This window comes from Sturnira hondurensis, unplaced genomic scaffold, assembly GCF_014824575.4.
Source record: "Sturnira hondurensis isolate 20B ecotype Veracruz unplaced genomic scaffold, ASM1482457v3 Scaffold0021214, whole genome shotgun sequence".
Classification (NCBI taxonomy): domain Eukaryota; kingdom Metazoa; phylum Chordata; class Mammalia; order Chiroptera; family Phyllostomidae; genus Sturnira; species Sturnira hondurensis.
In genome coordinates this window covers 6,345,132-6,359,626 of record NW_028093845.1, presented here as the reverse complement: position 1 = coordinate 6,359,626, position 14,495 = coordinate 6,345,132, and the positions used below count along the sequence as shown (strand labels likewise).

Below are 14,495 nucleotides of genomic sequence, written 5' to 3'. Positions count from 1 at the left end.
TGATTGGGCTTTTTATTTATTTTTTAAAAGATCTGTTTGTTTGTTTTTAGAGAGAGGGGAAGGGAGGGAGACAAAGAGGAAAGAAACATTGATGTGAGAGAGAACATCAAACCACTGCCTTTTGTATGCACCCCGACCAGGGGGCCAAACCCACAACCCAGGCATGTGCTCTGGCTGGGAATCAAATCATCAGCCTTTCACTTTGCAAAATGATGCCCAACCAACTGAACCACACTGGTCAGGGCTACTTACTGGGCTTTTTATTAGGCTGTACTCTTCATGACTTATCATCTAGCCACTATTAGGTATTGTTGCTTCTCTAGTTTTCACCAGTTTGCTAGAAAAAAATAGTACCATGTTTTACTCTTAAAATTGATTTTAGAGATAGACAGAGATGGAGAAATATACATCAATTTGTTGTTCAACTTATTTATGCATTGATTGGTTGCTTCTTGTATGTGCCCTGACTGGGAATTGAACCTGCAACTTTGGCACCTCCAGTGATGCTCTAACCAAATGAGGTGCCTAGCCAGGGCCCATATTTTACTTTTTTTTTTTAAACTTTTGTTCAAGTACAGTTTTCCCATATTTTACTTTTTAAACAAATTGTGTTTTTTAATTGCATTTGTGAAAAAAGCTAATTTTAAAGTAAATTGAAGTAAAGAGATTTTTTTTCCAGCTCACCAACAGGTGTAGCTAACAATGAGTTCATTATTCCATTGCAGCCTATTTTTGAACATAGGGTGTTTGGTATTTATTGGATTATTTGATACAGTTTTGGTTTTTCTCATTTAACTTTCAGAAATATTCTCTACCTTCCCAAGACTCAAAAACTTTACAATGTTTTTTAAAGAGAGGGGAAGGGAGGGCGAAAGGAGGGAAACATCAGTCAGCTGCTTCTCACGTGGCCCTCAACTAGACACCTCTGCTGCAACCCAGGCATGTGCCCTGCCTGGGGATCAGACTGGCCATCTTACAGTTCCCAGGCTGGTGCTTAGCCCACTGAGCCACACCAGCCCTGCAAAGCTTTAAATATCTGTTCTGGTTTACATACTCCTTCATATCAGAGTGTAATACCCATACACTGCATATGACTGAGAGGATTGAAGCATTCAGTTAAGCAGTGTAGCATAGTAATTAAGAACTTGGAGCCTGGCTCTGGCACTTTTACCTCTCTCTCCAGTGCCGTCTCAGCTCGAATCCTCCTACCAATAGGAAAACCCTTCCTTAATCTAGCATGCTGTCTCGTTGTCATGTACCGCTGTGTAATAGCAGCACTCAGTCTGCAGCCCAGACTTCCTGGGTTTATATTCCAGCATCTACTACTCAGTAACTATGTAATTGGTCAAGTTACTTAGTCATGTTTTTGTTTCAGTTTTCTCATCTCTGAAATGTAGATAACCCATGAAATATATGTTATTATAAGAGTTAAATAATTTTATTAGCCATCTTGAGCAGTGTTGGCGTGTAAATGCTTTATAAATGCTAGCAATTATTAGTCTCACAGGAAATCTGTGCCAACTGCATAGACATTTGTTAAAAAACTCTTTACTTTGCTGGGGGGTGGGGAAAGGATACCCTCTGCTTTGTTATAAAAAGGACATAGAAATATGTGCATAATTTAAGGTTTCTGGCTCTTACTTTATGACCTGTTGACTTAGGTTGTACAGCATCTTGGCCCTGCAACTGATTTTTATAAGAAACTCGCTTTAGATTGCTCAGGGCAGCAGACGGCGGTAGATCTGTTCCTTCTGAGTTCGCAGTACTCTGATCTGTCTTCTCTAGGTAAGGAGATATCACTGTGTCTGTCTGTTTGCATAAACAGTTTTAGCTTATAAATTAAATAGGAACTCTTCAGTTAGAGTTCTCAGTATTTTGGAGAGAGAGACATGTGGATTAGATAGATGGTATCTGATTGGGATATCAGGTATCATGAAAATTACCAGTAAACTAGAAAGAACTATAAATACCAAATGCTGTTAGTATTTTGTTTTTAAAGTATGATTTCTTTACCATTCTGCTCAACAATAAAACATATTTGTTATATTTTACAAATGTTTGTGTTTTCTCAGATTTATATATTATCCTTATTTTGACAGCTTTGATATTCTCATCATGACTTAGATTTCTTGATAATATAGAATCTATACTACTATTGGACAATTAGGATGTTATTGTTTCTGTAGTTAATACTTTTTATATTTCTCTTTAAAGCTTGCATGTCCAAGTATTCAGCAGGGTGCATCTATTATTATCCATCTTTCCATTGTACTCACAATCCTTCACAAGCAGAAAAGTTACAAAAAGAACTAAAACGTTATCTCACAAGAAAAATTGGATTTGAAGCTGTTATGAGAATAAGGTGTACTAAAGGTATGAAGTTATAAAAACTATGCTTTATTATTAAATCAATAAGCATTTATATATTGACTAGTTATGACTACTTATAATGGTTGTTCGTCATAAAAGACTTCATGCTTGACCCATTAGTTGTACCGTGTTTTTTATATGTAGTTATTGAATAATCATTGCCCAGTTTTTTAAGTTATTTGAATAAGTGGGTAAAAGTGATGTTTTGCTTTATTGGGAAGAACGTAAGAGAAAGCTCATCGGGGTGATTTAAAATGAAGGAGAACTAGAGAAACAGGGAAGATCGTACGTGAAAATGGTCAGATTGGTGATCTTTCCCTTCATGATCATTCGCTTGTCTTCTATTTGCGTTACCTGGTTTTGTGTGAATGTTTGCAGGAAGGATTCTGATCCTTTATGTTAATTCTTAAATGAGTTTTACAGTGACCCTCACTTTTAAAATTTTGTACACTAGGTCTTTTGTAAAGCCTATGTTAATTCTGTGAATGTTTTCCAGTTCTACCAACACTTCATTGCTGCTCCCTAGTTATCCTTTTGACTCAAAATCAGACTTTTTTTTACTTTGTAAGGTAGGTTTAGCCTGAGATAAAGATACTACCATTACATCATCTTTTATAACAAGTTTTCTCTTATCTAGGTCTTTCAATGCACACTTTTCACGGAAACTTCTTTGTTCGTTCCACTGATCTGTTATCCCTTGCCAACATCAATCCTGATGCTGGATTTGCAGTTCAGCTGTCAATTGAAGAAAGTTTGACAGATACTTCCTTAGTGTGCTTTCAGACAGCCCTGTTATATACATCAAGCAAAGGTAATATTAAGAGAAATGAAATAGAACTTGCAGCAATAATTCTTCTCCCCTTTCACATGCTTGGGAGGGTGGGGAGAGAGGATGAACATACAGTGGAAACTAATGGGATTTCCATCAGTTAATCAAATATATGTTCTGTTCTTTTTTGAATGTTTAAATGATATCTTGTTTGACTTGTGGAAGACTTGTATTCCCAGGATCATGTGTATCTGGTAAACAATCCATGCTAAAATTCAGCAATGCCATTTGTAGCAGTATTTCTTGTCCCATAAAATAAAACATTCAGCCCAGCACTTAATGGCCTGCATTTGTTAATTGATGGTCTTAATGAGTTTTCTGACATTTTACTATGCTGGATATAATTTAGAAGGTATGTATTAAAATAAAAAGTAAAACCTAATACTCAACTATATTCAAATATAGTATGTGTTCATAGTACCAGTTTATCTTCAGGTTTAGAGAATGTTTAATTTTCTTTAAAACATAGTCACTGCATAACTTTGTTTTTACACATCAATATCCTGTTGGCAATTTAATCCAGTCAGAATAATAGCTTGGTTAATATTTTGACGTGTTTTCTTTGTTTCCTGGTCTAATGTGTTTTGCAATGTCCATTGCTTTGTTCAGGTGAGCGGAGAATCAGAGTGCACACACTGTGTTTGCCTGTGGTCAGTTCGCTGGCAGATGTGTATGCGGGAGTGGATGTGCAAGCTGCCGTCTGCCTTCTGGCAAACATGGGTGAGTAAAAAAGTGAGGGAAATGCATTTTTCCATCCTAAAACCTGAAGCTTGCGCATTTACTTTTAACCATAAAAAGCCCTTATTTAAAAAGCATTATGTTTTACATTTTCATTTACATCAGTGTGAACTGGATTGTTCTTATATTTCTCATTATTTATTTGGGTTAAAAATCTGGGGGATTCACAATCACTAAAAGTTGGTAACAACCCAGATTTTGTTCAGCTGGTGAATGTATGCACAAACTGTGATACATTCATGCAATAGACTACAACTCAGCAAAAAAAATTGTTGGTACATGAACAGATGTGGATGACTCTCATGGGTATTATGCAAAGTGAAAGAGGCAAAACACTACCTACTTAGGATTCCATTTATAGGACATTGTAGCAAAGAAATAATCACAGGGATGAAGAGTAGATCAGTGAGTATCAGGGTTGGGGTAAGGGAGCACTTTACTGCAAAGGGGCAGCGCAAGCAGACACTCTGGGCGCGGCGGCACTGTGTGTATCTTCACTGTGGGGCTGAGCACGTGGCTTTGCATGTAACCACCGTGCAGCTGTACTTGAGAATGTAAATTTTATCATATGTTAGTTTTTAAAAGTCCTTTAGGGAATTAATATAATGCTGAGTGTTTTGTTTTTAATGAATTTATCTTTTAGCTGAATTTAGACATGAAATGAACCTGGTTATTGCCCATGAATAGAACAGTATTTTTTTTTTAAGATTTTTTATTTATCTATCTTTAGAGGGGAAGGGAAGGAGAGAAGGAGAGAAATACCAGTGTATGGTTGCCTCTCAAGCGTCCCCTGTTGGGAACTGGCCTGCAACCCAGGCATGTGCCCTGACTGGGAATTGAACCGCAATCCTTTGGTTCACAGGCCCGCGCTCAATCCACTGAGCTACACCAGCCAGAGCAGAACAGTATTTTTAATACTTAGGCATATGTGTAGGTTATTTGTATTTTAATAAAATATGTGCTTGGAGTTTCGCACTAATACTGGCTTTTCAATGTCTGCATGGGGACCTGTGTCCAGGGGTCTTTCTTTGTTGAGCTGGGGATGCTTTGACAGACAGGCTGGAGGATCACAGGGGTAACTCAGACTGCAGAACTTATGTTGTTTATTCTTTTCAGTTCTTTTTTTATTGAGACTTAACATTGTTTGGCCAGGAAAACAAAATATACATGTGACTTTATTTGAGTAATGGAAATATCCCAGAGCTTTCTTCAAAGTAGATGGATGGTACATATTTTCTAATACCCATAGTGGTTAAGTATTTTTATAAAAGAGACTAAAACAAAAAGTCTGAAACAATCTAGATTTATTCTGATTGTCAGATTTAGGACAGAAAAATTGTGTAATAAGAAGATACTTTAAAAATGAGGATGCAGGTGAAATGTATTTTTTTATCTTAGAATCGAAATTGATGGTTTCTTGAATAATGAATGTAAATCTTATCTCTGACAGCATTGATTGAAATCTAATAGTTAAATACTTTTTTCTTTTGGTTGCTCTCTAGCTGTGGATCGATCCATTTCATCAAGTCTGTCAGATGCAAGAGATGCCTTAGTGAATGCCGTGGTGGATTCACTGTCTGCTTACGGCTCTACGGTCTCAAATTTACAGCACTCTGGGCTGATCGCACCCGGTTCCCTCAAATTGTTTCCTCTCTATGTTCTGGCCCTTCTCAAACAGGTACCTCTCTGTACACTATGACTTTTAATAAAGTCTTAAAATCCTTGATACATACCCAGTGTGGATATCCCCGAGTGGTCACTCTCCCTGGGCCCTGTCCAGGCGCCACAGGGGAGCACAGGGCTCTAACACGCAGCCCCTGTCCACAGCATCGGAGAGAATACCAGGCCTTGAGTCTGACTACACATTCCTGTAGCTTCTCAGAGTCCTGGACAATGTCTGAGGAGACAAACCATAAAGGAAGCATCTAAAAAATAATAAAATCTTGATACATAGGTGAAGAAATGAAATCTAGCTTTTCTAAATTTAAAATATATATATTTAACTCAAGGACTATGCCTTTTAGCATTGGAAAAGTTTTGAAGAACAGGCAAAGATGATTGGAAAACGTAGGTGTACAAATACAGGACGACTGTTGTGACACCCTGTGCCCTCACTCTCCGAGATGTGGGAGCCGCTTGCATGACAGGTGGCTGTAGCGTACGGTGGGTGTGCGTCTAGGAAGAGACTGGGGGAAGGATTCATACTCACTGAACAGCTTCCTGTGCCTCCAGCACCCTGATGTGTGTCATATATGCATCACCTTAATCAACTCTTACAACAGCTAGAGAGCTGGGTATTGTTCTCCCTGTTTTTTGTGTGATGACAGTATAGCTTTGAAAAGCTAATTCATTCGCTCACATACCTGTCTATTAAGTGTCAGAGCTGAGAATTGAATCTAGGTCAGTCTGATTTGAAGACCATGCTTTTTCCCTGACAATGTTGTCTATTTATTTTAATGATTGTCCACTGTGTTTGTTTTACGTGAAATTTTTGTGTCTTTTTAATGTAGAAAGCGTTCAGAACCGGCACGAGCACACGCCTGGACGACCGTGTGTATGCCATGTGTCAGATCAAGTGTCAGCCACTTGTCCATCTCATGAAGATGATTCACCCCAACCTATACAGGATAGACAGATTGATAGACGAGGTACAGTTTCTTTTAGTTTTCTTTTAGCATTTGAAATTCTTAAATTTAAGTGTATTTCAACATCTTGTTTCTGTAGGTATGGTAGCGGTGTATTAACAGTTTTTTAAACCACTTTGCCCTGTGGTGTTAATACATTAAATATGGACATTAGGACTGTGAAGCATCCTGTCTATGGTTACATCCCATCTGTGCTTACAGAGTTTGCGAAAATAGTTTCATGTGGGGATTAATTAATCATAACCTTGTGGGTTTGCTTATATAATGTATTACAAAGCCAAGTGGTAGAGTGGACGTTTCATCTTTATAGATACGAGCGGCTGCTGGTATGGTCAGAGTGCAGTTTCGATTACATTGTAAACTGGATCTGGTGTTCGTCGGCGCTTTTAACATGCACATATGTACTGTGCATTTTCCTCCTCGCATTAAAACTTTACTTTTTCAAATCTGCTCAGTGTAATGTTCATAGAAAAATGCAAAAAAGTAACTTGCTTTACAGCAGATTTATTAGTCATACTTTTAATATACCCAGATTCCAAAAGGAAGTAATGGACAGATCGTTTTACATATTCATGTTTTTTTTTCTTTTCAATTTGAATACATCTGAGTGTCCTGATTCAACAACAAGGTCATAATGTATTATCAATAATTTTTTGCATCCTACAAAATCCTCAGGTGTTATTTTCCAGTATTTCATAAAGAGCTAGCGGCCATTAGCTCCCAAACTGTGATGACAGCAATGTAAGCACGTTCACATTGCTTCTGTTTCTGTTTCAGGGTGCGATACACGTTAACGACAGGGTCGTACCTCAGCCACTTCTTCAAAAACTGTCTGCAGAGAAGCTGACAAGAGAAGGTGCTTTCCTTATGGACTGTGGCTCTGTAAGCACCCTCTCCTGACAAAGTCTAATGCTGATCCATCAAAAGGAAAAACACACACAGGGTCCAGCTCTGTATCACAGATCAGTTAGTGAGAGGTGGATTAGGAGATGAGAGGCAACACATTGGTGACTGGCACAAGGGGTTCATTCATTTTAGACTTCTCTAGTTGGATATTACTTTATCATCATAGATTAATAGATTTTGTTAACATGGATTATTTACTGTCCTAGATTATGTATACTTGATAAAGAGAAAAGTTCCTGTCTTTAAGGATTTTATCATCTAGACAGGGGTGTCAAACTCATTTTCACCAGGGGCCGCATCAGCCTCGAGGTTGCCTTCAAAGGGCCGAATATAATTTTAGGACTGTGTACATGTAAGTGCCCCTTAACTAGGGGCAAGGAGTTCTGCATTTGGTCCTTTGAAGGCAACCGCGAGGCTGATATGGCCCCTGGTGAAAATGAGTTTGATGCTCCTGATGTAGAATCATAAAATTCGAATGGATCTCGAGTTTTTCTAGTTCAACTTACATCCATTGTCAGAAATGCCATTGATGATTAGAAGTTCAGGGGAAGTCACTGGGCAGGGTGGTGGGGAGGGGTGTCAGAATGGTCACAGTGGCTTCATAAATAACGCCTTATCAGCAGGAAAAGAACTTCAGTAGTCGTAGCAGGAGTACGCCAGTGAAGACTAATAGAGACAGTCATTGAAACAGTGGATAGGAAATACTGTGAGTCAGTTATCCTAGCTAAAACATTATATTCCCACTGGGGGTCAGAGAAGGTAAAATACATTTTATGGGAAGTCTTGAAATGTAAGCAAAGAAGAGAAGAAGCACTGTAGATTCCTGGATGTAGATTGTATATGTGCCGATTACATTTCCTTTCTACAGTTATGTTCCTACTTTGTTTGAAATAGTATATTTTACCTCTCTTATGCTTCATAATTTGAGAAGATGAGCCATAGTGGGCTTCTAATTAAGGAGGCATTTTAATTTTTTTGTTTGTTTTTAGGATTTTTATATTTGGGTTGGGAAAAACTGTGACAACAGCTTCATAGAGGAAGTGCTTGGGTACCCTAATTTTGCATCAGTACCACAGAAAATGGTGAGTGGGTTCTTAGAGTTTTAACTTTATGTGTGCTCATTTGTTTTAAATTGTTCTTACTGAAATAAAATTCACATAAGATTTACAGTTTCACAAAATTCACATAAGATTTACAGTTTCACAAAATTCACATAGAATTCATGTAAGATTCATTAATGTTTAGGATATTCATAATGTTGTACAACCATCACCAGCATCTAATTCAGAGCCCCCAAAAGCAACACGTGTCTCCCAGTTTTCCCCTCCTTTCCCAGGCAGGCGCCGACCTCCATTCCATAGCTAGGGGTTGCCAGTTTCAGACACTCATATAAGTGGAATCACATAGTGTGTGGCCTTTTGTGTCTGACTTCTTTTACTTCTTAACAGTGTTTCAGGGTTTACCCGTGTTGTAGCATGCATCGGTATTTCATTCTTTTTATGACTAATTAATACTCCATTGTTTGGATATGCCATATTTTGTGTATCCAATCATTCGTTCATGGACATTGGGTTGTTTCCACTTTGGGGTTCTTGTAAATAGTGCGACCATGAATAGTACATGTGTTTGTGTGAGCATGTTTCGGTTTCTTGGGTACATAACCTGAGCTTGGAGTTGCTGGATCATATGGTATGCTCTGTGTTTAACTTCGAGAGGAACTGCCACACTGTTTTCCAAGGACTTTACCTTCTGGTTTAAATTACTGTGTTTATGTGCTGGCCACGTAGTTCAGTTGGTTAGAGCGTGATCTTGATATGCCAAGGTTGTGGGTTCAATCCCCAGTAGGGGCACATATGAGAGGCAACCGATGAATGCATGGATAAGTAGAACAACAAATTGAGTTTCTCTCTCCCTCCTTTCCTCTCTCTAAAATCAATAAACAAGAACTTTTAGAATTATTTTGCTGATAGTAAATACAAATTTTTCAGTTGGCCTTTATTGTATGTGTGTTAACCAATACCAAAGAAATATGATTCCAAAAGCAGTTCTCTACATTTAATTGGAAAAGGTCTACCTTATTGTGGGGTATCATAACTATGTCACTCTCCTGAAATCAATGTGATGTCAATGTAACTTTTATCACACTCTGCTTTTGTTGTTTGACTCCACAAATGAGGATAATTAGGAAAAGTTTTAAAAAAATAATAAGAGTGAAGGGAAAAGCATATAGAAAATAAATTCTACTAAATAAATAGTAAGCTTCATTTTAAAGCTGTAGTTTATTAGGCAGTATGATTCTTACATAATAAACATATCAGTGTAATAGAACAGAATTCAGAAATGATTCTAATTCCTGAAAAACAGAATGTGGTAAAAGTTACATTTCAAATAACTATAGACAAAAATAGAATATTAGAAAAAGAATATTACATTAAAATGGGCAAGGCCTTTGTAAGTCGGTGATGAGAAAAGATTAATAAATCTGAGAGCATAAAAACATCTATCTGGCAAAATAAATAATTAAATCCAAAAGACAAACAACAAAATTGGAAAATTATCTGTTCCTCAAAAGACTGAAAAAGGAGTGATTTCTCTAGTATATAAAGTTCTTTTATAATCCTTTAAGAAAAAACCCATCTCCTAAAAACAAAGGAAAAATTAAAAAATGGGCAAAGTATTTGAACAGCCAATTCATAGAAATGTTTTCTGTTCCTTTACTTTTTAAATGTTGGCATAAATTACAAATATAACCCAAACGTTTCCATTTAAATTTTTTACAAAATATATACTTCATATTTCTTTGTTTACTATTAAGTTGACCTTGGCAGGAAAAAAACTCACTCTGTGTGTGTATGTGTGTGTGTGTGTGTGTGTAAAAGAATAGACTTCTGGGATCTTAGCATACACATAAAATGTCAGTGATGTACTTACCATTAAATATGTTTTGTTGATTTATCCAGAAAAATATAAACAGACTTCTCAGGAATTTACATTTTATTTGTTTAGTTGCTGCTTTAGTTGTTGGCTAGGAATAGAGTACTGGCAGTTGGTTGGTGATGGTGGAAATTATGATTTGATTCTAAATAGTATTAAAGTCTGTGAGAAAGAAAATAACTTCCTAATTATATGTATATATTTTTTACCAGACACATCTTCCAGAGCTGGATACACTTCCATCAGAAAGAACCAGATCCTTTATAACTTGGCTTAGAGACAGCCGACCGCTGAGCCCGGTTCTTCATGTGGTAAAGTAGGTACTTCTGTAACTTAAGTATAACATTTTCTCATCCTGTGCAGTCTGTAAAATGGCTTGTCCTTAAGGCAAATTTAAAATAATACTACCAAAGTATATTCTAGTGGTAGAATGTAGTAATTTGAATAATATCCCCAGTGTTCTATTTTCCTGAAGTCTCCATGTATTGTACATTTTTAAAATGTGTAACCATTCTGGTTAATAATGTGAATTTTTAGGTAAATGCTTTTTTCTCTTTCTCAGAGATGAGAGTCCTGCCAAAACGGAATTTTTTCAGCATTTGATTGAAGACCGGACAGAAGCTGCATTCTCTTACTACGAATTTTTGCTTCACATTCAGCAGCAGATTTGTAAGTGAAGTGGAATAAAGGTGAATCTAAGAAAAAGACCTAGGTGTAAAGCGTGATCTGTCCGAGAAGCACACCAGACATTTGAAATGAAGGCATTTGTTTCAAATGACATGTTTCATGTTTCATGTTTCACAAGACATGATGCATAGCCTCGCCCCTGTCTGAGGCAGAAGGTAAAGAAGAGACAGAACCCAGCGATTTTCTTCAGCCTAAATTGCTGGTGGTGATGATGCTGTTTTACCCAGTGTCTTTTGAATTGGTTTCAGCACGTTTCCAGGAGTGCAGCAGTACAGCGCAGGCCAGCAAAGTTATGCAGCTAATGTGGAATGATGTGGAATGTAAAATTAGATAAATTCTTTCTTCTTAGAGTTAACATGACATTTCTGGACTGGAACTCTGACAGGAGATGCCAAAAGGCAGTGGGTCCCGTGTTATTTATATGAATTACTTTTTAACAAGGAGTGATTCGTATTCATTAAATGAATTCAATATTTTCCCTGTAAAAACAATAGGATTTCAGTACATGAACTATAGAAAAAATATATATAATGTACATAAAAGTTACATTTGTAAAGAAAATGTAAAAATGTAACTACAGACTCTGAATTGCTTAAACTGTGTTGCATTGTTGGATGACAACTCTTTTTGTCGCAGTTAGAGAATAAGGTTGACTGATGTGTATTATGAATTGAGTTCACAGAAGAAACACAAAACTCTTTGTAATTCTGTTAAATCTTTTATGTGGATTTATTTATGATCAGCCTACTAATTAAAAATATTTTGCTTGACAGTATGGTTTGGTGTTTTTGTGTGTGTGTGTGAGGGAGATGGGAATCGATGAGTTCTTAGGTGGGGTTTCTTTGTTGTTGTTTTCATATAGAATGTCCTGGATTCACTACTCGGATGAAATGCAGTGATATTGAATCCAAAAGTTATTAGTTTGTGGACTTTACCAGGTACTTACCTCATTTATATTATGAAAAGGAGTGCTACTCTCAAAATACATATGATTTATCTACTAAGTCTAATCTTAATTGGTCTTTCTCAATTAGGCTTTTTTTTTTTCCTGCACATGCATATCAAGAAAATCTTCATAATACAGGACTACCCCATTTAATTGACTTTAAGACTACCATCTTGAATTTTTGAGAGATTTTATTCTGATGGAAAAGATCTCTAATTTACTGATAGTTTTATTTACTATAAAACCTGTCAAGGACCCGTTAGATTTTGGGATGGAATTTCATACACTGGGAAAGCCACATTCATGAACTTTGGGAGGAACATTGCTGTTGCTGTGTGTGACTTTTACAGGTTCTGTGTAGTACATCTCTTTTCTTTGGTAAAAATAGAAGTGCTCTCTTACATTCCCTGATGGAACCGAGAGGTTGAGTGACTCACCCCAAATGACACTGCTAATTAGTGGCAGAGCTAAGAGTAAAAGCCAAATGTCCTACCCACTCACTGCCTCCGGCGCCCCCGCCCCCACCCCCAGGACCGTGCTTGTTCCTACACTGAGCTCCCTCTAGCAAGAGGAATCTCACTGAACACTTGGAACAACTGCAGCACTCTGAGGGCAACGAAATACTGCGACTTTATAATGAAAAGTATAATGTTTCTACTTTAAGAAAGACAAAAGTCTTTTGTCTCTGAATATTTCACTTTTCATTCAATAAATATTTATAAGCACTTAACACCTGTCTGTTGTTCTAGGCATTAACAGATCAAACCCTGCTTCCACAGTGCCTGCAGTCGGGAGTGAGAGTGGGAGGGCGGGGGAAGACAGTACATATATGGGTGTCAGCTCTGCTGAATGCTGTGAAGAAGCAGGTGGGTAAATGCTCTTTTGGGGTAGTAACCAGAGAAGGCTGTCTGAAAAGGTGACAGTTGAGCAGAGAGTAAAGCCACCTGGACATCTGGAGGAGCCGTCTGAGTAGGGGAACTTTGTGGTTGTTACCTTCTGACTGCTGCTATTTCGCCATGAAAGAAGCTGAACTGAGAAGGGGAAGAGTACAAGGGGTTTCATGAAGTGGTCCCCTAGGAGGGGGAGACATTAAACTGACTGGTGGCATGTATTAGGGTTGTCAAGCAGCACTGAGGGCCCCTCTTGGGATGTGGGTCATGAACTTAAAACCAGTTAACATAACTGTGCCTCTTTCCTCCAACCACATTTGGCAGCTGGGTGGAAAGTTGGATTTAAACAGCAATGGTACAGAGAACAAAGGAGCATGGAAGTTAAGGACATATACAAGGGAGTGACTCATTCAAGTGAAAGGAGCACAAAATGAATGATGGATAAAGAAAAGATAGTGGTTCTGTTGAGGCCAAAGGGCTCAGGAAGTGGAGGTCAGGATATGGAATGCTCAAAATTGAGATTTGGGGGAAATTTAGATACTGGTGATGATGAGACCTAGGGTCTATCCGTGAAAGTGGGTACTTGAGGTGTAAGACATGACTGGAGGCAAGGAGGTCAAAAATTGGAATCAGGATTTTAGATGGATCATTTCTTTGACCACTAAAATTGCCAAGAAAATGACTGGAGTTGTAGTGGAGAAATGGGGATTGTGTATGAGGAAAAGCTGGGGGTGTGCTGGGGCCCCATGATACGAATTCAGAGGATGTGGGGTAGGGAAGGGTAAAATAGTCTAGGTGTCTATATACGAGGAACAGAGGGATGCCTGCCTCGAGTATAACATCAAAAATGGTCACCCTTCCAAGGTTTGCAAGGGAGGTATTGTTCATAGAAGAAAGCTAACTTGCAGAGTATGTGGAGACTGATGTCAATAGGAACGTGGGCATGATAAGAGTAATCCCGATGGGTGATGAAAAATCACCCATTGCCTCTTTATGGGGAAAAGTCTTCAGTCATTTGCTTTGTGGCACAGAGTGACCTGAGGAAGGGGCATGCTTCCCAGGAGTCCTATGGCTCTACTGTCAGTTCATTGAAATTGTCATTAAATTCGCCGGTTCTTTTTTTTCTTTCTTTAATTATATTTTATTGATCATGCTAATACTGTTGTCCCAATTTCCCCCTCATTTTCCCTCTGCACCATGGTCCCTCTCCACTCAATCCCCCCCACTCTCTCAGGCAATCCGCACACCATTGTCCACGTCCATGGGTCATGCATATGTGTTCTTCGGGAACTCTACTTCCTATGCTGCACTGCACATCCCCATGACTCTTCTGTAACAGCCAGTTCGTACTTCTTGATCCCTTCCCCTTTTTCCTCCCATCTCTCCAACCCCTCTCCCATTTGGCAACCATCAAAATGTTCTCTGTATCTACGATTCTTTTTCTGTTCTGCTCGTTTGTTTATTTTGTTTTTTAGATTCAGTTGTTGATAGGTATGTACTTATTGCTGTTTTATTGTTCATGTTTTTTATCTTTCTATTAATCCCTTTAG

The 14,495-nt window shown here is 38.0% G+C and overlaps 1 protein-coding gene and 1 non-coding gene across 8 annotated transcripts in view; both read left to right on the top strand.

The window, feature by feature from the left end:
• Nucleotides 1–11,881, top strand: part of SEC24B (SEC24 homolog B, COPII component) — a 103,659-nt gene extending 91,778 nt beyond the window's left edge. For all 7 annotated transcript variants that reach the window (XM_037031837.1, XM_037031835.1, XM_037031841.1 and 4 more), the window contains 10 exons: nucleotides 1,662–1,785; nucleotides 2,215–2,373; nucleotides 3,008–3,181; nucleotides 3,809–3,919; nucleotides 5,440–5,615; nucleotides 6,448–6,585; nucleotides 7,360–7,464; nucleotides 8,478–8,570; nucleotides 10,635–10,738; nucleotides 10,985–11,881. In XM_037031837.1, coding sequence (XP_036887732.1) covers nucleotides 1,662–1,785; nucleotides 2,215–2,373; nucleotides 3,008–3,181; nucleotides 3,809–3,919; nucleotides 5,440–5,615; nucleotides 6,448–6,585; nucleotides 7,360–7,464; nucleotides 8,478–8,570; nucleotides 10,635–10,738; nucleotides 10,985–11,099 — 1,299 coding nt within the window. In that variant the 3' untranslated portion in view covers nucleotides 11,100–11,881. The remainder of the gene's footprint in view (nucleotides 1–1,661; nucleotides 1,786–2,214; nucleotides 2,374–3,007; nucleotides 3,182–3,808; nucleotides 3,920–5,439; nucleotides 5,616–6,447; nucleotides 6,586–7,359; nucleotides 7,465–8,477; nucleotides 8,571–10,634; nucleotides 10,739–10,984) is intronic.
• LOC118977192 (small nucleolar RNA SNORA73 family) lies at nucleotides 5,671–5,864 on the top strand. Its single transcript, XR_005064472.1, has one exon. It is a non-coding gene; the product is annotated as a small nucleolar RNA SNORA73 family (small nucleolar RNA).
• Nucleotides 11,882–14,495: the final 2,614 nt, after the last annotated feature.